At 38.1% G+C, this 25838-nt stretch overlaps 1 protein-coding gene across 9 annotated transcripts in view; it reads left to right on the top strand.

The window, feature by feature from the left end:
• The window catches only part of LOC145292010 (tyrosine-protein phosphatase non-receptor type 4-like), a 973203-nt gene that overhangs the window by 224301 nt on the left and 723064 nt on the right, over positions 1-25838 (top strand). For all 9 annotated transcript variants that reach the window (XR_013869534.1, XM_080138005.1, XM_080138003.1 and 6 more), the window contains one exon: positions 16985-17027. Coding sequence is in view for 8 of the 9 variants with exons in the window: in XM_080138005.1 (XP_079994131.1) it covers positions 16985-17027 (43 nt within the window). In the remaining variant the exon portion in view is untranslated. The remainder of the gene's footprint in view (positions 1-16984; positions 17028-25838) is intronic.

The raw sequence follows: 25838 nt of genomic DNA, 5'->3' as shown, positions 1-25838 counted from the left end.
ATCTACACTATTTCTGTTAAAGCGTGATGATCTACCCTATTTCTGTTATAGCATGATGATGATCTACCCTATTTCTGTTATAGCGTGATGATGATCTACCCTATTTCTGTTATAGCATGATGATGATCTACCCTATTTCTGTTATAGCGTGATGATGATCTACCCTATTTCTATTATAGTGTGATGATGATCTACCCTATTTCTGTTATAGCGTGATGATCTACACTATTTCTGTTAAAGCGTGATGATCTACCCTATTTCTGTTATAGCATGATGATGAGCTACCCTATTTCTGTTAAAGCGTGATGATGATCTACCCTATTTCTGTTATAGCATGATGATGATCTACCCTATTTCTGTTATAGCATGATGATGATCTACCCTATTTCTTTTATAGCATGATGATGATCTACCCTATTTCTATTATAGCGTGATGATCTACCCTATTTCTATTATAGCGTGATGATCTACCCTATTTCTGTTATAGCGTGATGATGATCTACCCTAATTCTGTTAAAGCGTGATGATGATCTACCCTATTTCTATTATAGCGTGATGATGATCTACCCTATTTCTATTATAGCGTGATGATGATCTACCCTATTTCTATTATAGCGTGATGATGATCTACCCTATTTCTATTATAGCGTGATGATGATCTACCCTATTTCTGTTATAGCATGATGATGATCTACCCTATTTCTGTTATAGCATGATGATGATCTACCCTATTTCTTTTATAGCATGATGATGATCTACCCTATTTCTTTTATAGCATGATGATGATCTACCCTATTTCTATTATAGTGTGATGATGATCTACCCTATTTCTGTTATAGTGTGATGATGATCTACCCTATTTCTGTTATAGTGTGATGATGATCTACCCTATTTCTGTTATAGTGTGATGATGATCTACCCTATTTCTGTTATAGTGTGATGATGATCTACCCTATTTCTGTTATAGTATGATGATGATCTACCCTATTTCTGTTATAGCGTGATGATGATCTACCCTATTTCTTTTATAGCATGATGATGATCTACCCTATTTCTATTATAGCGTGATGATCTACACTATTTCTGTTAAAGCGTGATGATCTACCCTATTTCTGTTATAGCATGATGATGATCTACCCTATTTCTGTTAAAGCGTGATGATGATCTACCCTATTTCTATTATAGTGTGATGATGATCTACCCTATTTCTGTTATAGCGTGATGATCTACACTATTTCTGTTAAAGCGTGATGATCTACCCTATTTCTGTTATAGTGTGATGATGATCTACCCTATTTCTATTATAGTGTGATGATGATCTACCCTATTTCTGTTATAGCGTGATGATCTACACTATTTCTGTTAAAGCGTGATGATCTACCCTATTTCTGTTATAGCATGATGATGATCTACCCTATTTCTGTTAAAGCGTGATGATGATCTACCCTATTTCTGTTATAGCATGATGATGATCTACCCTATTTCTGTTATAGCATGATGATGATCTACCCTATTTCTTTTATAGCATGATGATGATCTACCCTATTTCTATTATAGCGTGATGATCTACCCTATTTCTATTATAGCGTGATGATCTACCCTATTTCTGTTATAGCGTGATGATGATCTACCCTAATTCTGTTAAAGCGTGATGATGATCTACCCTATTTCTATTATAGCGTGATGATGATCTACCCTATTTCTATTATAGCGTGATGATGATCTACCCTATTTCTATTATAGCGTGATGATGATCTACCCTATTTCTGTTATAGCATGATGATGATCTACCCTATTTCTGTTATAGCATGATGATGATCTACCCTATTTCTTTTATAGCATGATGATGATGATCTACCCTATTTCTGTTATTGCATGATGATGATCTACCTTATTTCTGTTATAGCGTGATGATGATCTACCCTATTTCTATTATAGTGCGATGATGATCTACCCTATTTCTGTTATAGCATGATGATAATCTACCCTATTTCTGTTATAGCATGATGATGATCTACCCTATTTCTTTTATAGCATGATGATGATCTACCCTATTTCTGTTATAGCATGATGATGATCTACCCTATTTCTGTTATAGCATGATGATAATCTACCCTATTTCTTTTATAGCATGATGATGATCTACCCTATTTCTTTTATAGCATGATGATGATCTACCCTATTTCTGTTATAGCATGATGATGATCTACCCTATTTCTATTATAGTGTGATGATGATCTACCCTATTTCTGTTATAGTGTGATGATGATCTACCCTATTTCTGTTATAGTGTGATGATGATCTACCCTATTTCTTTTATAGCATGATGATGATCTACCCTATTTCTTTTATAGCATGATGATGATCTACCCTATTTCTTTTATAGCATGATGATGATCTACCCTATTTCTGTTTTAGCATGATGATGATCTACCCTATTTCTGTTATAGCATGATGATGATCTACCCTATTTCTGTTATAGCGTGATGATGATCTACCCTATTTCTTTTATAGCATGATGATGATCTACCCTATTTCTGTTATAGCGTGATGATCTACCCTATTTCTGTTATAGCGTGATGATGATCTACCCTATTTCTATTATAGCGTGATGATGATCTAACCTATTTCTGTTATAGCGTGATGATGATCTACCCTATTTCTGTTATAGCATGATGATGATCTACCCTATTTCTTTTATAGCATGATGATGATCTACCCTATTTCTTTTATAGCATGATGATGATCTACCCTATTTCTGTTATAGCGTGATGGTCTACCCTGTTTCGGTTATAGCGTGATGATGATCTACCCTATTTTTGTTATAGCGTGATTATCTACCCTATTCTTGTTATAGCCTGATGATGATCTACTCTATTTCTGTTATAGCTTGATGATGATCTACACTTATTCTGTTAGAGCGTGATGATGATCTACCCTATTTCTGTTATAGCATGATAGTCTACCCTATTTCAGTTATAGCGTGATGATTATCTACCCTATTTCTTTTATAGCGTGATGATGATCGACCCTATTTCTGTTATAGCGTGATGATCTACCCTATTTCTGTTATAGCGTGATGGTCTACCCTATTTCTTTTATAGCGTGATGATGATCTACCCTATTTCTTTTATAGCATGATGGTCTACCCTATTTCTATTATAGCATCATGATGATCTACCCTATTTCTGTTATAGCATGATGATGATCTACCCTATTTCTGTTATAGCATGATGGTCTACCCTATTTCAGTTATAGCGTGATGATGATCTACCCTATTTCTTTTATAGCGTGATGATGATCTACCCTATTTCTGTTATAGCGTGATGATCTACCCTATTTCTGTTATAGCGTGATTATCTACCCTATTTCTGTTATAGCATGATGATGATCTACCCTATTTCTGTTATAGCGTGATGGTCTACCCTATTTCGGTTATAGCGTGATGATGATCTACCCTATTTCTGTTATAGCGTGATGATCTACCCTATTTCTGTTATAGTGTGATGATGATCCACCCTATTTCTGTTATAGCGTGATGGTCTACCCTATTTCTTTTATAGCGTGATGATGATCTACCCTATTTCTTTTATAGCATGATGGTCTACCCTATTTCTATTATAGCATCATGATGATCTACCCTATTTCTGTTATAGCATGATGATGATCTACCCTATTTCTGTTATAGCATGATGGTCTACCCTATTTCAGTTATAGCGTGATGATGATCTACCCTATTTCTTTTATAGCGTGATGATGATCTACCCTATTTCTGTTATAGCGTGATGATCTACCCTATTTCTGTTATAGCGTGATTATCTACCCTATTTCTGTTATAGCATGATGATGATCTACCCTATTTCTGTTATAGCGTGATGGTCTACCCTATTTCGGTTATAACGTGATGATGATCTACCCTATTTCTGTTATAGCGTGATGGTCTACCCTATTTCTGTTATAGCGTGATGATGATCTACCATATTTCTATTATAGTGTGATGATCTACCCTATTTCTATTATAGTGTGATGATAATCTACCCTATTTCTATTATAGCGTGATGATGATCTACACTATTTCAGTTATAGCATCATGATGATCTACCCTATTTCTATTATAGCGTGATGATGATCTACCCTATTTCTGTTATAGTGTGATGATGATCTACCCTATTTCTGTTATAGTGTGATGATGATCTACCCTATTTCTATTATAGCGTGGTGATGATCTACCCTGTTTCTGTTATAGTGTGATGATGATTTACCCTATGTCTGTTATAGCGTGATGATGATCTACCCTATTCCTGTTATAGCGTGATGATGATCTAACCTATTCCTGTTATAGCGTGATGATGATCTACCCTATTTCTGTTATAGCGTGATGATGATCAACCCTATTTCTGTTATAGCGTGATAATGATCTACCCTATTTCTGTTATAGCGTGATGATGATCTACCCTATTTCTGTTATAGCATGATGATGATCTACCCTATTTCTGTTATAGTGTGATTATGATCTACCCTATTTCTTTTATAGCATGATTATGATCTACCCTATTTTTGTTATAGCGTGATGATCTACCCTATTTCTGTTATAGCATGATGATGATCCACCCTATTTCTGTTATAGCGTGATGGTCTACCCTATTTCTGTTATAGCCTGATGATCCACCCTATTTCTGTTATAGCGTGATGATCCACCCTATTTCTGTTATAGCATGATGATCTACCCTATTTCTGTTATAGCGTGATGGTCTAACCTATTTCTGTAATAGCGTGATGGTCTACCCTATTTTTGTTATAGCGTGATGATGATCTACCCTATTTCTATTATAGTGTGATGATCTACCCTATTTCTGTTATAGCGTGATGATCTACCCTATTTCTATTATAGCGTGCTGATGATCTACCCTATTTCTATTATAGCGTAATGATGATCTACCCTATTTCTGTTATAGTGTGATGATGATCTACCCTATTTCTGTTATAGTGTGATGATGATCTACCCTATTTCTGTTATAGCATGATCATGATCTACCCTATTTCTGTTATTGCTTGATGATGATCTACTCTATTTCTGCTATAGTGTGATAATGATTTACCCTATTTCTATTATAGTGTGATGATGATCTACCCTATTTCTGTTATAGCGTGATGATGATCTTCCCTATTTCTATTATAGCGTGATGATCCACCCTATTTCTGTTATAGCGTGATGATCCACCCTATTTCTTTTATAGCGTGATGGTCTACCCTATTTCTGTTATAGCGTGATGATCTACCCTATTTCTATTATAGCGTGATGATCCACCCTATTTCTGTTTTAGTGTGATGATGATCTACCCTATTTCTATTATAGTGTGGTGATCTACCCTATTTCTATTACAGCGTGATGATGATCTACCCTATTTCTGTTATAGTGTGATGATGATCTACCCTATTTCTGTTATAGCGAGATGATAATCTATCCTATTTTTGTTAGTGCTTGATGATGATCTACCCTATTTCTGTCATAGCATGATGATTACCTACCCTATTTCTGTTATAGCATGATGATGATCTACCCTATTTCTGTTATCGTATGATGAGGATCTACCCTATTTCTGTTATAGTGTGATCATGATCTACCCTATTTCTAGTATAGTGTGATGATGATCCTCCCTATTTATATTATAGCGTGATGATCCACCCTATTTCTGTTATAGCGTGATGGTCCACCCTATTTCTGTTATAGCGTGATGATCCACCCTATTTCTGTTATAGCATGATGATGATCTACCCTATTTCTATTATAGCGTGATGATCTACCTTATTTCTGTTATAGCGTGATGATCTACCTTATTTCTGTTATAGCGTGATGATGATCTACCCTATTTCTATTATAGTGCGATGATGATCTACCCTATTTCTGTTATAGTGGGATGATGATCTACCCTATTTCTGTTATAGCATGATGACGATCTACCCTATTTCTATTATAGCGTGATGATCTACCCTATTTCTGTTATAGCATGATGATGACCTACCCTATTTCTGTAATAGCGTGATGATGATCTACCCTATTTCTGTTATAGCATGATAATGATCTACCCTATTTCTGTTATAGCATGATGATGATCTACCCTATTTCTGTTATAGCATGATGATGATCTACCCTATTTCTATTATAGCGTGATGATCTACCCTATTTCTGTTATAGCGTGATGATGATCTTCCCTATTTCTATTATAGCGTGATGATGATCTACCCTATTTCTATTATAGTGTGATGATGATCTACCCTATTTCTGTTATAGCATGATGATGATCTACCCTATTTCTGTTATAGCATGATGATGATCTACCCTATTTCTTTTATAGCATGATGATGATCTACCCTATTTCTGTTATAGCATGATGATGATCTACCCTATTTCTGTTATAGCATGATGATGATCTACCCTATTTCTATTATAGTGTGATGATGATCTACCCTATTTCTGTTATAGTGTGATGATGATCTACCCTATTTCTGTTATAGTGTGATGATGATCTACCCTATTTCTGTTATAGTATGATGATGATCTACCCTATTTCTTTTATAGCATGATGATGATCTACCCTATTTCTATTATAGCGTGATGATCTACCCTATTTCTGTTATAGCGTGATGATGATCTACCCTATTTTTATCATAGCGTGATGATGATCTAACCTATTTCTATTATAGCGTGATGATGATCTACCCTATTTCTGTTATAGCATGATGATGATCTACCCTATTTCTGTCATAGCATGATGATGATCTACCCTATTTCTATTAAAGTGTGATGATGATCTACCCTATTTCTGTTATAGTGTGATGATGATCTACCCTATTTCTGTTATAGTATGATGATGATCTACCCTATTTCTGTTATAGCGTGATGTAGGTCATCATCATGCTATAACAGAAATAGGGTAGATCATCACCCTATTTCTTTTATAGCATGATGATGATCTACCCTATTTCTATCATAGCGTGATGATCTACCCTATTTCTGTTATAGCGTGATGATGATCTACCCTATTTCTATTATAGCGTGATGATGATCTACCCTATTTCTATTATAGCGTGATGATGATCTACCCTATTTCTGTTATAGCATGATGATGATCTACCCTATTTCTGTTATAGCGTGATGGTCCACCCTATTTCTGTTATAGCGTGATGGTCTACCCTATTTCGGTTATAGTGTGATGATGATCTACCCTATTTTTCTTATAGCGTGATTATCTACCCTATTCCTGTTATAGCCTGATGATGATCTACTCTATTTCTGTTATAGCTTGATGATGATCTACCCTTATTCTGTTAGAGCGTGATGATGATCTACCCTATTTCTGTTATAGCGTGATGGTCTACCCTATTTCGGTTATAGCGTGATGATGATCTACCCTATTTCTGTTATAGCGTGATGATCTACCCTATTTCTGTTATAGCGTGATGATCCACCCTATTTCTGTTATAGCGTGATGGTCTACCCTATTTCTTTTATAGCGTGATGATGATCTACCCTATTTCTTTTATAGCATGATGGTCTACCCTATTTCTATTATAGCATGATGATGATCTACCCTATTTCTGTTATAGCGTGATGATGATCTACCCTATTTCTGTTATAGCATGATGGTCTACCCTATTTAAGTTATAGCGTGATGATGATCTACCCTATTTCTTTTATAGCGTGATGATCTACCCTATTTCTGTTATAGCGTGATTATCTACCCTATTTCTGTTATAGCATGATGATGATCTACCCTATTTCTGTTATAGCGTGATGGTCTACCCTATTTCGGTTATAACGTGATGATGATCTACCCTATTTCTGTTATAGCGTGATGGTCTACCCTATTTCTGTTATAGCGTGATGGTCTACCCTATTTCTATTATAGTGTGATGATCTACCCTATTTCTGTTATAGCGTGATGATGATCTACCATATTTCTATTATAGTGTGATGATCTACCCTATTTCTATTATAGTGTGATGATAATCTACCCTATTTCTATTATAGCGTGATGATGATCTACACTATTTCAGTTATAGCATCATGATGATCTACCCTATTTCTATTATAGCATGATCATGATCTACCCTATTTCTATTATAGCGTGATGATGATCTACCCTATTTCTGTTATAGTGTGATGATGATCTACCCTATTTCTATTATAGCGTGGTGATTATCTACCCTGTTTCTGTTATAGTGTGATGATGATTTACCCTATGTCTGTTATAGCGTGATGATGATCTACCCTATTCCTGTTATAGCGTGATGATGATCTAACCTATTCCTGTTATAGCGTGATGATGATCTACCCTATTTCTGTTATAGCATGATGATCAACCCTATTTCTGTTATAGCGTGATGATGATCTACCCTATTTCTGTTATAGCATGATGATGATCTACCCTATTTCTTTTATAGTGTTATTATGATCTACCCTATTTCTTTTATAGCATGATTATGATCTACCCTATTTCTGTTATAGCATGATGATGATCTACCCTATTTCTTTTATAGTGTTATTATGATCTACCCTATTTCTTTTATAGCATGATTATGATCTACCCTATTTTTGTTATAGCGTGATGATCTACCCTATTTCTGTTATAGCATGATGATGATCTACCCTATTTCTGTTATAGCATGATGATGATCCACCCTATTTCTGTTATAGCGTGATGGTCTACCCTATTTCTGTTATAGCCTGATGATCCACCCTATTTCTGTTATAGCGTAATTATCCACCCTATTTCTGTTATAGCGTGATGATCTACCCTATTTCTGTTATAGTGTGATGGTCTAACCTATTTCTGTAATAGCGTGATGGTCTACCCTATTTTTGTTATAGCGTGATGATGATCTACCCTATTTCTATTATAGTGTGATGATCTACCCTATTTCTGTTATAGCGTGATGATCTACCCTATTTCTATTATAGCGTGATGATGATCTACCCTATGTCTATTATAGCGTAATGATGATCTACCCTATTTCTGTTATAGTGTGATGATGATCTACCCTATTTCTGTTATAGTGTGATGATGATCTACCCTATTTCTGTTATAGCGTGATGATCTACCCTATTTCTGTTATAGCGTGATTATCTACCCTATTTCTGTTATAGCATGATGATGATCTACCCTATTTCTGTTATAGCGTGATGGTCTACCCTATTTCTGTTATAGCGTGATGATGATCTACCATATTTCTATTATAGTGTGATGATCTACCCTATTTCTATTATAGTGTGATGATGATCTACACTATTTCAGTTATAGCATCATGATGATCTACCCTATTTCTATTATAGCATGATCATGATCTACTCTATTTCTATTATAGCGTGATGATGATCTACCCTATTTCTGTTATAGTGTGATGATGATCTACCCTATTTCTATTTTAGCGTGATGATGATCTACCCTATTTCTGTTATAGCGTGATGGTCTAACCTAGTTCTGTAATAGCGTGATGATCTACCCTATTTCTGTTATAGCATGATGATGATCCACCCTATTTCTGTTATAGCGTGATGGTCTACCCTATTTCTGTTATAGCCTGATGATCCACCCTATTTCTGTTATAGCGTGATGATCCACCCTATTTCTGTTATAGCGTGATGATCTACCCTATTTCTGTTATAGCGTGATGGTCTAACCTAGTTCTGTAATAGCGTGATGGTCTACCCTATTTCTGTTATAGCGTGATGATCTACCCTATTTCTATTATAGCGTGATGATGATCTACCCTATTTCTATTATAGCGTAATGATGATCTACCCTATTTCTGTTATAGTGTGATGGTGATCTACCCTATTTCTGTTATAGTGTGATGATGATCTACCCTATTTCTGTTATAGCATTATCATGATCTACCCTATTTCTGTTATTGCTTGATGATGATCTACCCTATTTCTGCTATAGTGTGATAATGATTTAACCTATTTCTATTATAGTGTGATGATGATCTTCCCTATTTCTATTATAGCGTGATGATCCACCCTATTTCTGTTATAGCGTGATGATCCACCCTATTTCTTTTATAGCGTGATGGTCTACCCTATTTCTGTTATAGCGTGATGATCTACCCTATTTCTGTTATAGTGTGATGATGATCTACCCTATTTCTAATATAGCGTGATGATGATCTACCTTAATTCTATTATAGCGTGGTGATGATCTACCCTATTTCTGTTATAGTGTGATGATGATCTTCCCTATTTATATTATAGCGTGATGATCCATCCTTTTTCTGTTATAGCGTGATGGTCCACCCTATTTCTGTTATAGCGTGATGGTCTACCCTATGTCGGTTATAGCGTGGTGATGATCTACCCTATTTCTGTTATAGCGTGATAATGATCTACCCTATTTCTGTTATAGTGTGATGATGATCTACCCTATTTCTGTTACAGCGTGATGATGACCTACCCTAATTCTGTTATAGCATGATGATGATCTACCCTATTTCTATTATAGCGTGATGATTATCCACCCTATTTCTGTTATAGCGTCATGATGATCTACCCTATTTCTATTATAGCATTATGATCATCTACCCTGTTTCTGTTATAGTGTGGTGATTATCTACCCTATTCCTGTTACAGCATGATGATGATCTACCCTATTTCTGTTACAGCGTGGTGATCATCTACCCTATTTCTGTTATAGCGTGATGATGATCTACCCTAATTCTATTATAGTGTGATGATGGTCTACCCTAATTCTATTATAGCGTGGTGATGATCCACCCTATTTCTGTTATAGCGTGATGGTCCACCCTTGTTCTGTTATAGCGTGATGGTCCACCATATTTCTGTTATAGCGTGATGGTCCACCATATTTCTGTTATAGCGTGATGGTCTACCCTATTTCGGTTAAAGCGTGATGATGATCTACCCATTTCTGTTATAGCGTGATGATCTACCCTATTTTGTTATATATTGATGATCCACCCTATTTCTGTTATAGCGTCATGAACAACCCTATTTCTGTTATAGTGTGATGATGATCTACCCTATTTCTGTTATAGCCTGATGATCTACCCTATTTCTGTTATAGCGTGATGATCCACCCTATTTCTGTTATAGCGTGATGGTCTACCCTATTTCTGTTATTGCATGATGATGATCTACCCTATTTCTGTTATAGCATGATAATGATCTACTCTATTTCTGTTATAGTGTGATGATGATTTACCCTATTTCTGTTACAGCGTGATGATGATCTACCCTAATTCTGTTATAGCTGAATGATGATCTACCCTATTTCTGTTATAGTGTGATGATGATCTACCCTAATTCTATTATACCGTCATGATGATCGACCCTATTTCTTTTATAGCGTGATGATGATCTACCCTATTTCTTTTATAGCATGATGATGATCTACCCTATTTCTGTTATAGTGTGATGATGATCTACCCTATTTCTGTTATAGTGTGATGATGATCTACCCTATTTCTGTTATAGTGTGATGATGATCTACTCTATTTCTGTTATAGTGTGATGATGATCTACCCTATTTCTATTATAGCATGATGATTATCTACCCTATTTCTATTATAGCGTGATGATGATCTACCCTATTTCTGTTATAGCGTGATGATGATCTACCATATTTCTGTTATAGCATGATGGTGATCTACCCTATTCCTGTTACAGCATGATGATGATCTACCCTATTTCTGTTACAGCGTGATGATGATCTACCCTATTTCTGTTTTAGCGTGATGATGATCTACCCTGTTTCTGTTATAGCATGATGATGATCTACCCTAATTCTGTTATAGAGTGATGATCTACCCTATTTCTGTTATAGTGTGATGATGATCTACTCTATTTCTGTTATAGTGTGATACAAGATTGTCATACATCTTGTAATTTTGAAAAAACATTTGTGGCTGTTCTCAGTAAAACATTGTTTTAATTCGCTGTTCAAAACTAATGCAATGAATAAAAGTGTATGCAAGCTATATATCTACAAAAGTTTATTTTGTTTTTTTAACCATGTTTTTAAATTTGACTAGAAATGTGAGAAATTGCAACGGATTCATAATGTCGAATTGGTTGGAATTGTTATTAAATATTCTGAAAACCGAATAGTTCTGAACTACTGTAATTCTGATAACAAAATAGCTCTAATTATGTAAGAACATATTTTCATTTTTCTTCTTGAATAAAAATTTCGTTCTTGAACACTGCTAATACTAACATCATTTGTCCTAACTCGAAATAGAAGGTTTTTTTTTTTTGAGTAGATCCTTTTAAATTATTATCAATTACCGCGGTCTTACTCAACATACAATAATACTTTTAATTGATAAAGATAGTAAAAAGATTGATTTACTGGCTAGTGGGTGTCCGAAGAAATTTTTTTTTTAATGTTCGATACTCGTCATATTAAAGTCTTATTTTTAACATGACAAAAAAAGAAATGGTCAAAATTATTTCAGACACTTGACAGTAACAACTCTTCTGATTGGTTCCCAAATTTCATGACGAAATTCTTCATATGATCATGGTACGAGCCTTTAGAAATCAGAGGGGGGAGGGTCATTACCGAAAACGCCATTTTATGACGTTCACATTTGTATCAGTTTATTTGCTTAAAACTCTTAAAACATAATGTACATTCATATTTATCAATTCATTTGAAAGTATATTCATTTCCGAACAAAACAGTAGTATTTTGAAGACTTGAAGTGCTTTGGTTTAAAAAATATGTCTATTTTAGTAGAACTACATTGAAATCTGTGATTATTCAAAGCGTTTTATTGTCCGTGTGTAGTACTACATAAATATCAAGTCATCTCAACCACAATAAACTTGATGCAAATAGGCAAAAATTTATAGCATCAAGAAATCCTTGCAAGAATTAAATAGCTGCAGCTAAGAGTAGATATACCGAGATGACCAGAAAATGTATTGGGTCACAGAAATTAGAAACTCATGGTTTCTGGAAAATCTATAATAGTGTGGTGAATAATGAGTGGTCTACTATTACTCTGATTTCCAATCATTATGCCTCAATGGTATTCTGGTAAAAGAACTAACCTGCAAAATTATGTCAGTGTTCTACTGTTCATAGTTAAACTTTTTGAATTATTCATCAATACAGTGATAGACCACTATTTCATTAATGCTCATCTTCTTTCTGACCATCAGTATAGATTTAGGCAAAACTGTTTTACTGCAGATATTTTAACAATCATCTTGAAATGCATTTGACATACATTGATTATATATATCTATAATATAAAGTTGAATGTGTGTGTGTGTGTCTGGTCACGAATAGGCTCCTATATGGTTGACTATTTTAAAAAACTGATTACATATAATGATAGAAGATGTATTGAGACACAGGAATGGGTATGTTCGATCTGGCAGCACGGTGGTTCATTAAAATTGTGTGGTCTGCATTCGCGCCTTGTCCACAAAGTATGGAAATAAAAAAAAAACAAAAAAAAAAACGCTTACATGTGTTTTTGATATAGATGTACATCAGAATACTATGTATGTTTTAACTTAAATAGGGATGGTATAATAAAATTGTGGGGTCTGTGTTCTTGACTGGCCTCCATAGAATGGAAATAGGGACACACTTTAATAAAGACTTTTCATATCTATCTGCGCAAGTATACTTTGATAATTATGTTTCAGTTTGAAGAAATATGGTATAATAAAATTATGGGGTGTTCATTCGCACCTGACCTCCATAGAATGGAAATATGTCACAAAGTTTAACAAGATTTTTTAATATAGATCCACAGAATATTGTGATAAGTGTTTCAGTGTGAATGGGTATGGTATAATAAATTATGAGGTTTATCTATTTTATTTTTACTTTCATCATATTTTGCTTTGGTTTTGATACCCCCAAATTTGAAGCTATCTCTTTCCAGCCCATTCTTTTCATAACCTATCATACTTTCATAAATCAGAGTACATGTTCTGTACGCTGTTTTTGAACCCAGTCAACGACTGGTACTTTTTCTAGTATATATATATATATATATATATATATATATATATATATATATATATATACATATATAAAGCTTTTAACAAGGACTGGCATAAATATCTCATGAAAATAAATTTTACAGTATTAATGAACAAATATTGAATATAATTATATCTTTCTTAGCCAAAAGAAAGATCCAGGTTGTCTTTGATAACCATACATTTAAACATGTCATTATTGTGGATGTTCCCTATGGGTTCATCTTCAGACATTTATTAGTCCTAATTTTCATAAACCACCACCCTTATGTTATGCTGCATAAATGAGTAAAAACCGTGACATTTTCATAAAATTTAACTTCCAATGTCTGAGTTATTTTTCTGATTATATCTATTAAATTAGTATGTAAATAATTTTCTTTCTAACAATATCATTTTTGTTCTTGTGAAGAACTCAAGAATCTTTCTGTCAAACTAGGGAATTTGCACAGAATTTTGATCCATACCAATAGAAGTTCTAAGTAATTTGTGATTGTGTCCCCCCCCATATGTGGTCAGTCATACCTGACTTTTCAATATCTCCACATATTATAGCTTTTTAATGTTCTTCTAACTTTACGTTTAGTCATTGACATGTCCCATCCTTGTCCAGTTTTTCACATTTATATGAAATCATAGTTCTTGGTCATGATTTTTTCTGTATTGGGCTTGATTCGCACAAGATGCTTTCAGAAAGTGGAGCTATTATTGAATACTGTCCTGATGTCATATGGAGTAAGTGTTCTCTGATTTTTTATTGATAAGCTCTTCATATATGGCTTGCAAGTTTAGCATTAATGAAATAGTGGACTATCACTTTATTGTATGCAAGCTGTGGTGAATTTTTTGGTGGTGTCCTTTGGTGTTTGGTCCAGTTTTTTTTAGGCTGATATCATGCTTTCGAAAAAGTTTTGGTGGAGGGTTTTTCTTAAACTGCCCATCTTAATATGTATTGCTTTACATTTAATGCTTTTGCTTGGTATTGTAGCCAATAGACAATTCCTTCTTTTTTTTTTACATTATCTGAATAGGAGTTGGAGTTTAGATATCATGTGGATAGGAGTTGGAGTTTAGATTTTCGTCAGTGATGGCTGACAGAATGAGAGCATGCTACACCCATGGTTTAAATAAAAGGTTTTGTTCAAAATTCCATGCAAATTACGGAATTCTACAGAAAGATTTCCAAGTTTGGCAAGACACACCTGAAGAAGGTTGGAGGTTACATCGACCAAAACATGAAAATAACACTCAAGATGAGAACAGGAGTCTGAATAATCCAAATATTATCAATCTTATTTTATCTGATTTTTATTTTGAAAACTATTTCATTAATGAGGTCTGTGTTATATATAATGTATAACCCATAATTTTTTGAGTCATTGGTCATTGATGATCTTTTTTAATCAATGATGTTATCCGTTGTGGCATCATAAATGATCTTCCCAATATTGTCAACTAAGTGATAGATGATTATGATAACTTCCCGTATAAATTGTCTTTAACGGAAGTGTATAACCAAATTAAACCTACATAAGATGATTGAAATTGCCAGTAATGTCTTCCATTATATTATTCAATAAATATATTTTATTTTTACACATTTGAAATTTAGCAATTAAAAAAATTATTTTAAAATTTAAATAACACTTTATAATAAGCTTTTGTTTAAAAATTTGCTGATTTTTTTTTTTTTATAAAGCAATTTTCAAGGTTTTCATGTCAATCCCGTTTTATTTATTTTTTTTTTTTACACATTATCAGTGCACAAAATCTTCGAATATTAGAGATCAATTTTTTTAAAGGGTTTTATAAAGTTTAAATTTGATCTATTTTTCTGCCCAACTTTGGGACATGTTTACATGTTAGAAATAAAAAGGGTTTATAAATTTACTAATGAAAAAATAGGTTAATCTGTATGATGTCGTGAATCATAAGTTTTAACGTGTTAGCTGTTAAATTAAAACTTGTATGAACACTCGAAGTTGCTCTTTTGTATAAATTTTTGCACAATTTTTGTGACATGTGTTTTTCATCAATGTTTAAAACTGGATGTATCTAAGAATTATTAATTCCAACTATACCTTTTATTTTAATGAACCATGGCGTTATATACATAGAGATTTTAATTATTTGAAGCTTTTATCTTCAGTTATATATCGCTTAAGTTGACCTCCTATTATTCAGTATCACGTGCAGTGTCTGAGTAAATTTGATCATAACTCAAGTACTAATTGAGATACCAAAATAAATTTGGTCCTTGTTGGATATCTTGAAGCATTATATATGCATATCTACAGTTTTTGGTATGTTGAAAATTAAAAAAATTCAATTTGGAATCCTGTAATAGTTATTAGGTATTACAATACTTTTCTGAAATACCGTCAATGTTCTAATTTTATCAAGAGAATTTTGTAAAGTTTTGTCTTAGTTTTTTTTTTTTTTTTTTGTATAAAAGTTTGTTTAACTTTGAAGATACATTGTGTATATTATGTGGCATTTTCATTTATCAAATTATTGATCATTCAACGAGACAATGTGATTGTGTGTGCATGATTTTAAGAATGCAATTCCCTAGTGGTCATATATATATTATTATTAATTTAATATTTTTGGTTTTGAGAGAAGTAGATTTGAAAAATTCAATATTCTATATCTTTTGGGGATTCAGTGTAAGCTTCATTTTGATACCACAATTGTCATGTGACAACAAAGACATTTTAAATGATTGTATTAGTAATAATGTAGAAAAAGCAAAACCTTCGTAACTTGCTGATGTTTTTGCCATGCTTTACAATATAACTTTCCATATATGGTATAAAACTAACTGAAACACTTCTTAGCTTAAATCAAAAACTCTTATTCTTTTATCAAAAGCCATTTTCAATCATCAGTTTTAATTTTATTTTATATAACATTCTGGTATTCTTTTTATCTAATTGTTATCTTTTGTTTTTTCAGCGATGGGTTGATCCTTTAAAAACTGTCAAGAAACAATGCCGAGGTTAGCGTGCTCAGTATTTTTCACTTTTTATTAAATGAAATTTCATTTCTTTTTTTCATCTATTCTTTTCTTTATTTGACACATTTTAATTTTTACAAGAAACTCCAAGTAAAGATTGCTAAAACTCATGTGAACTTCTCACAAACATATTTAAATATTGTTGCATCTGCCAGATTGGTATTTGTTTTTTTTTTCTGGTGAGGGAATTACAAACTTTTCAATTTGTATTATTTGCATAATGAAAGAGATTGAACATTTTTCGCTGATTACAGACTATATCTGATCTGATGTATAACTAGGAGATGTACTGTTTACTTTCATGAAAAAACCCTGACACAATCAGCCAATGATATCTATTATAAATATGTGTTTTGCAAATAGCTGTCAAAAATTGATTAGAGTTATTCACATATTTCAATTTAATTAAAAAGATAGTGCTATCTGTGCCGAGCATTTGCGGAAGCGCACAAACGCATGAGTCATGCCTACCTATGGTGAAAAGCGAACCCGGGACCTTCCAATTACAAATAAAGTCCACTAATGAACTACACCCATCTTACCCTAAAGTGACTATTTAGTTTCACCCAACGGCTATGAAAAGAACAAGCCGATAAGTGATTTGGGGGTTTTGAAATACACTTCTTTGATAATGGGTCTCGCGTTATTGCATTTTCGTATCGTGTCGATTCAGTGAGATTGTTTGGTCCTGCTTGGGAACATGTGTTGATTAAACAGTAATTGTTCGTGGTGTGGGGTGTCGATTCGGTGGTGATGTTTGAAATTGCGCGAACGAATTTGTTAAGGACCATGCTGTCACTTGTGGAAACAAATATATATATATACATACACACACATTTTTTTTCTTGCGCTCTCTCTCCTTTGTGTAGCGACAAGCTATCTCGGCTATCATGGCCTTCGACCCGAAGCTCATACCTGTATTTGATGGCAGTGAATCTGGAAAATCAGTAGTGAAGTAGTTGGAGAAAGCTGAACTAATATGTCAGCTGAGTGGGGTGAAGCGCATCAAGTTCGTCATTCTGATGCACTTGTCAGGCAGCGCATATACTACATACCAGCAATTAAGTGACAAAAAGCGGGTCGATTTTGAGTGTATAAAGAAAACACTGTATACAGTATTTGCTTTGGATCCTTTTGCTGAATGGAAGCAGTTTGCAGCATGCCACCTTATAGCAGAATTAGCAATAACCGAAATGAGGGGAAATAGAGAGCTTATCTCGGATACGTCTGTTGTGTTTCGGCCTGAGCGGAAGAGAGAGTTCCAAGATGACGTTCATGAATGGAGGCTGTCTACTGGTATAACATCACACCAAGAGACGACACATCTCCCTTCACTGCACCTGCCAACAGGATTTATCGATATGTAGTTTGAGTAAAGGAGACCAATCTCGCAACTGCGTCTCCAGGTCCCAAGAACAGCTCTTACCCAGTTGGAGATCGCGTGTGGGTCAAAAGACTGTTAAATCGATGTACCACGAGGTTCGGCAAGGGTGAAGTGACTAAGGTAATCTGCCCTCAATCGATTTTGGTGGAATGTGTGCCACACCATGTGAAAGATCTGTGCCCTCGCCATTATGTTGTTACATTGGAGGAAGAGGAATACTTAGACAGTACAATGTCTTCTGATAGGACAGAGAGTATGATGCAGAGAGTATGATGAGAGGATTTTGAGCCATATAATGCACATATTGAAGAAGCGGAAGAGCGACCACCCGTCTTGCCTTTATGAAGGAGTACCCAACAAAGACGGATATTGCCCCCCGATTGTGAAACACCGCCTATAGAACAGACTGGAAGATGGCAAGAAGGAAGTGGTGCCTCCGGTTCTTCGAAGAAGTACCCGACAAAGATGACTGCCCCCCTGCCCCATTTGTGATCATGAGATCAGGGGGGAGTGTAGCAGAATTAGCAATAACCGAAATGAGGGGAGATAGAGAGCTTACCTCGGATACGTCTTGTGTTTCGGCCTGAGCAGAAGAAAGAGTTCCAAGATGGTGTCCATGGGTTTTTATTAGCGTTTACCCTATACAATTATCATAGAATCTGTCTGCTCTTGCGCGATTATGCAAATACATAATTCGCGGCCGCTATAAAGGCAGGTCACTGGAAAGCAGTCAGGGGGCGTCCTGCAGATTGTGTGTAGGTAGTTCTGGCGATTGGATTGTTCTTTGTGAGAAGCGAGTTTTTTTTTTGTCTTCTTTCTCCATGGCTATTACAGACAAGAAATCTCTCTTTTAGAGGTACTTGTACTTGTACTTGTACTTGAAACGACATTCACCCTGGAGGAGTTGAGTCGGCTTTATGAAGATGCACATCTCGTACCGCTGCGGCCCAAGCCCGGCGATCGGAGGCAAGATCCTGAGTGAGCAATAGCCAGTCACGTCTCCAACGAGACAGGCCATAGATGAGCGGGCCCGAAATAAGCTCAGCATCGGCTTTGATAGTCCCGAGCCACGTTCTTAGCTGGCCACCGACACGTTTTTTCCAGCCGGGTAGAGGACGTGGGGAGATAGCCTCGTGGATAAAGACCCCTGCATCACAGCGAGAGGCATGGCCGAACCATCGAAGGTGTCGGGCCCGCAGTAGGTCAGTAATTGCCTGGAGATTGCAGCGACGCCGGACTTCTTTGTTGGCAACAAAATCCAAGGGACGGACATGGAGAATGCGGCGGAGATTGTAGTGGTCGAAAGCTTCTACGCGTCGTAGATCCGCTTTCCGTATGGGCCAGGTCTCACATCCATACAAAAGTATTGAGCGGACGAGGGCCTGGTAGATTCGTATTTTTGTCCTCAGACGTATTTCAGGCCGTGACCATAATCGCCTTTGGAGGCGACAAAAGGCAGCTTGTGCGGCATTAATGCGCGCTTCAATCTCATTCATGCCTTGACCGGTACCAATGAACGTGCAGCCCAGGTATTTGAAGCTATCCGTCTCCTCGAGGGTTTCCCTGTTGAGAGTGACGGAGGACCTTTCTGCTTGGGGGATGCCAGCCGATAGAATCTTCGTCTTGCTGGCGTTGATTCTCATGCCGATGGCAGCTGCCTTCTCCTGGAATCGGTTCAGCACCGTCTGTATGTCTCTGTAGCTCTCCCCGAGAACCGCAATATCGTCCGCGTAGTTCAAATCGGTGAGATGAAAGTTACGCCCCACCACGACGCCAGGATATCCAGGCAGCGCCTGCTCCATGATCCAATCAATAGTGTAATTGAAAAGGGTGGGCGAGAGCGCGCATCCCTGGCGGACACCACTGCTGACACTGGAGAAAGAGGAGTCCTGGCCATAACAGCGGACACACATGCGTGTCCGATGGTAGTAGGCCTTGATCAAGTTGAGTAGCTTCGGGGGGATACCATCTGTTTCCATCACTCTCCACAGGGTACCGCGGTCGACCGAGTCGATAAAGCATACGATTGTACGCTGTTGGTAGCACCAGCGCTGTTCCAAGGCTCGCCTCAGCGTGAATATTTGGTCGACGCATCCGCGGCCAGGTCGGAATCCGCATTGGTTAGGACGAGTCCTTCTGTCCCTTTCGTATTGAAACCGTCTCAGAATGAGGATAGTGAAGACTTTGGCAGCGACATCTATAAGGCTGATGCCTCTGTAGTTACTACATGTCCGTTTGTCACCCTTCTAAAAAAAGGGAAGAAGGATGGCGTCACTCCAATCTTGGGGAATCTCCCCACTATTCCAAATCCCAGAAATCAGCTGGTGTAGGCGAGGGGTTAATTCATCGATTCCGGTCTTGTAGACCTCAGCCAGGATACCGTCCTCGCCTGGAGCTTTGTTATTCTTCAACTTGGCAATGACGGCTCTGATTTATTCATGGCTGGGGGTATTCGACGAGCAATCGTAGAGGTCTGCAGCGGTGGGGGTGTTTTGACCTGGTATTGTAGGTGGAGGCTGGTGGTTCAGGAGTTCACGGAAGTGCTCGTGCCACCGATCCAATCGTGCATTTAGAGGTGGGCGATATTGACTATTTCCTATCTGTGTTCCTGATTTTTTTTTTGTTTTGCCTACTAAATTTTCATTACAATTATTTCGGCACGCCCCTATGGCGAAGGTGCAGATAAGCAGTGATATTATCAAGCCGTTCTCTGGCGAGGGAGATGTTGTAGCATGGCTGAAAAAAGTGAGACTTGTCGCACAACTTCAGCAGGTGGATGATGTAGCGAGTCTGCTACCTTTATATCTGGAAGGTGATGCACTGGCCTTCTACATGGAAATGGAGGAGGACGATCAAAGAGAAATAGACCAGATTGAGGCCCGATTAAAGGAGGCATTTACCGACGACACATTTGCAGCATACAGAAAAATAACTATGGTTAGATGGGCTGACGAACGTGTGGATATTTACGCCAACAAAATCAGGCAGTTGGTTGGATTGGCCGGATTCACAGGAGATGGCTTAGAGAGACTCACAAAATTGACTTTCGTCACTGGGTTCTCTGACGCCATCTCAATTGCTCTTCAACAGGTGCCAAACATCAAAGCCCTGACCATGGGGGAGCTAATGTCGAGAGCGAGAATTTTGACGACAACTGGGGAACAAAATCAGGACATGGTTACAGCCACACGCTCACCCAACAACAACAGGGCCCAGAATATTCCTGTTAGTGTGACCTGTTTCAAATGCAATGTTAAAGGCCACCTTGCAAAGAACTGTCGAAAACGCGGAACATGGTGTTACCGTTGCGGTGAGAGTGAACACTGGGCTCGGAACTGCTCGGGAAACGAGCAAGGGGAGGACGCATAAGCGCCAGTCTCCTTCCACACCAAGATGTGAACACAACGCTCCCGGTGATAAGCATCCATGTTGATGGGAAGCAATGTTTGGCGCTTATTGATACAGGATGCTCTAGGATGATTTTACATGCAGACCGGTGCCGATCTTGGAGAAAGCCGAATGTGAATGTCAAAACAATTGGTGGAATGTCCTATGCGTGCTGCGGTGTTGAAGCGGTCTCTGTGTCCACTGATGAAGGTGTGTCTGCCAGAATCGATGTGTTGGTGGTGCGTGGCAAACCGCTGGGGTTTTACTTACTTCTAGGGATCGACGCCATAAAAGCTCTGGGAGGTGTCATTGTCAAGCCTACAGGATCAGTGCGGCTGGGCGGCAGGAAAAATATTAAATGTGCAGCCATTTCTATTAATGAACCGGATTTCACTGCCACCTTTGACCATCAAAGCCGAACATGGACCACATCGTGGAAGTGGTCTGAGGACCACGTCCCTGAAAGGCTATACAATCGAGTGTCAGAATACCCAGTGCCGGCAAAAATCCGTGAAGAATACACGCAGGAGCTCCGAACCTGGATAGATAATGGTTGGTTCATGCCATACACAGAGGATAAATTGGGACCCCCACCACCCACCCACCAAGGATTGGGACCCCCCCCCCAGGCTTAATTCCCCTGATGGCTTTGATACAGCAGAACAAAGCCAAAGTGCGCCTGGTGATGGACTACCGAGAGCTAAATCATTACGAAGACATGTTTACGGGCAACGCAGATGTTTGTACGGCTAAGCTGCGCGAATGGAGACAAAAAGGTGCTAACGTGTCTCTACTGAACCTCAGGAGAGCATACCTACAAGTCCGGGTCCATGAGACACTGTGGCCATACCAGACTGTGGAAATCGACAGAAAAAAAATACTGTCTGACCCGTCTATGGTTCGGTTTGAATGTGGCTCCCCTGATAATGAGAGCATGTTATCTCAGGAAGAAGTTGCAAGCTGCGCAGCATCTGCTTACATTGATGACATTTTTGTCAATGAAGACGTGGTGCCTGCGACCCATAAAAGAGAACACCTAGCGCAGTTCGAGTTGGAGTGCAAGAACCCGGAGCAGTTGAAGGACGGTGCACGGGTGCTGGGATTCGCAGTCAGGATGGAACGCAGTGAACTGCGGTGGAAGCGAGGAAATGCAATTCCAGAGCCTCCTAGCATTGTTATGCAACGAACGTTTTCCCTGTGTGGTCGACTTGTTGGGCACTTTCCGGTATGCAGTTGGCTTTGTTTGGCTTGTGGAATACTCAGAAGGAGAGTAAGTTCAGTAACGAAGAGCTGGGATAATGAAGCAAGGGACGCCGTACTGCATTGTATGAAGTTCGAAACCTTAGAATCTGCGCAGCAGAACGATCCAGCCCGGGGAAATTGGTGTGTGGATGGCAAAGACCTGAATGTATGGATCAATGCTAGCTCCCTAGCAATTGGTGCAGTCTTGGAGATGCATGTTGGCTGCGATCTGAAGATGATTCTCAACATATCAACTTAGACAAACTGGATGCCGTATTAAAAGGCATCAATTTGGCTCTACAGTGGCAGAGCAAAGTGCTACACATAAAGACAGGTTCTGTCTGCGTATACCATTGGGTCTCGGACACGCTAACTGGAAAGGCGCGAGTACGCACCAAAGCAGCAAGCGAGATGCTTATTAGGAGATGACTAAGCACTCTCAAGGAGCTCGTGAAAGAGTACGGGCTAACAGTGGACGTGATGCTGGTTACATCAGCACGAAACATCGCTGACCGATTGACACGAGTACCACAGCGGTGGTTTGAGGCAATGAAAAAGAAAAATGGGCTTGATCCGGTGATAGGCGCCGTTCACACAGACGAGCTGGATGAGAGTCAAATCATGGCTATTCACAAAGGTAGTGAACATCCGGAGGGTGCGACGCACTACCTACTTTGTCAGGAGAAGTTGCCCAACCACGACAAAAGCAACCGTTAAAACGGTCATACGGAAATGTGAGGAATCTCAGTCCATTGACCCAGCACCAGTCAGGTGGGAAAAGGGAAAGCTGGAAGTTAACGAGAATTGGCAGAGAATTGGAATGGATATCACGCATTATGGCACCTTCCACTTTTTAACTCCAACAGACTGTGGTCCATCGCGTTTCTCCATTTGGAGGAAATTGGCAAGGCAGGACTCAGTAAGCATGATTCATCAGTTGGAGGCAGTGTTCCTTGAACGTAGCTCACTGCATGAAATCCTTTTAGACAATGACACGGCTTTCTGCAGCAACGCGTTCCAAGCATTTGCACATAAATGGGGAGTTCACTTGCGATTCCGTTGTGCGTACGCTCCAGCCGGGAATGGCATAGCGGAGCGATGTCATCATACAATGAAATGAATAGTGGCTAGAATGTGCTGTCCCATAAAGGAGGCTGTCTACTGGTATAACATCACACCAAGAGACGACACATCTCCCTTCACTGCGCCTGCCAACAGGATTTATCGATATGTAGTTTGAGTAAAGGAGACCAATCTCGCAACTGCGTCTCCAGGTCCCAAGAACAGCTCTTACCAGGTTGGCGATCACGTGTGGGTCAAAAGACTGCAAAATCGATGTACCACGAGGTTCGGCAAGGGTGAAGTGACTAAGGTAATCTGCCCTCAATCGATTTTGGTGGAATGTGTGCCACACCATGTGAAAGATCTGTGCCCTCGCCATTATGTTGTTACATCGGAGGAAGAGGAATACTCAGACAGTACAATGTCTTCTGATAGGACAGAGAGTATGATGCAGAGAGTATGATGAGAGGATTTTGAGCCATATAATGCACATATTGAAGAAGCGGAAGAGCGACCACCTGTCTTGCCTTTATGAAGGAGTACCCAACAAAGACGGATATTGCCCCCCGATTGTGAAACACCGCCTATAGAACAGACTGGAAGATGGCAAGAAGGAAGTGGTGCCTCCGGTTCTTCGAAGAAGTACCCGACAAAGATGACTGCCCCCCTGCCCCATTTGTGATCATGAAATCAGGGGGGAGTGTAGCAGAATTAGTAATAACCGAAATGAGGGGAGATAGAGAGCTTACCTCGGATACGTCTTGTGTTTCGGCCTGAGCAGAAGAAAGAGTTCCAAGATGGTGTCCATGGGTTTTTATTAGCGTTTACCCTATACAATTATCATAGAATCAGTCTGCTCTTGCGCGATTATGCAAATACATAATTCGCGGCCGCTATAAAAGCAGGTCACTGGAAAGCAGTCAGGGGGCGTCCTGCAGATTGTGTGTAGGTAGTTCTGGCGATTGGATTGTTCTTTGTGACGAACCATGTGTCTGCGAGAAGTGAGTTTTTTTTGTCTTCTTTCTCCACTGTTATTACAGACAAGAAATCCTTCTCTTCTAGAGGTGGGCGATACTGACTATTTCCTATCTGTGTTTCTGATTTTTTTGTTTTTTGTTTTGCCTACTACATTTTGCTTCACACCTCCAACCAGGTGAAACCGTCAATATATTTTTGGCAGAACTACGCAGGCTTGCACTCTTATTTGGTGGTGTGTCGGATTAATGCCTTCAATGTGCTGGATTGCCGGAGCATATGGAAGACTTGTTACGAGCGTCCTCCCAGATGGAAAACCTAGATCTAACACACGTGCTGGCACGCGCTCATGCCATTTTAAAGAACTGCGCAGGAATTCCACAGCAAGCTGCATTAGCTACACAAATTACAACTAAGGAGATGGAGACTTCCAGCAGTGTTACAAGTGTAATGGACTCAATCATAGAGCAAGCGATTGCCTACTGGATAATGTGAGGAGAAGAGATGTTAGTGTCAAGCATCGACAACCTATCACGTGTTACCGATCTAAGCAGTCAGGGCACATTGCCAGATTTTGTCTGGAAAACAAGCAAGGTGACGAGAATTCAGCACCAATCTCATCTCCCAAACTGATGTAAATTGTGCATTGCCGGTTATCACTGTTCACATCAATGGACTACCACGTACAGCTCTAGTGGATACTGGATGCACACATCCACTGGTCCGCAAGTCATGTTGCAAGG

The sequence above is a fragment of the Euprymna scolopes genome, chromosome 13, assembly GCF_053919585.1.
Source record: "Euprymna scolopes isolate OS-2025 chromosome 13, ASM5391958v1, whole genome shotgun sequence".
Classification (NCBI taxonomy): Eukaryota; Metazoa; Mollusca; class Cephalopoda; order Sepiida; family Sepiolidae; genus Euprymna; species Euprymna scolopes.
The sequence above is the reverse complement of the archived record's forward strand: the minus strand, read 5'-3'. Positions and strand labels throughout refer to the sequence as shown.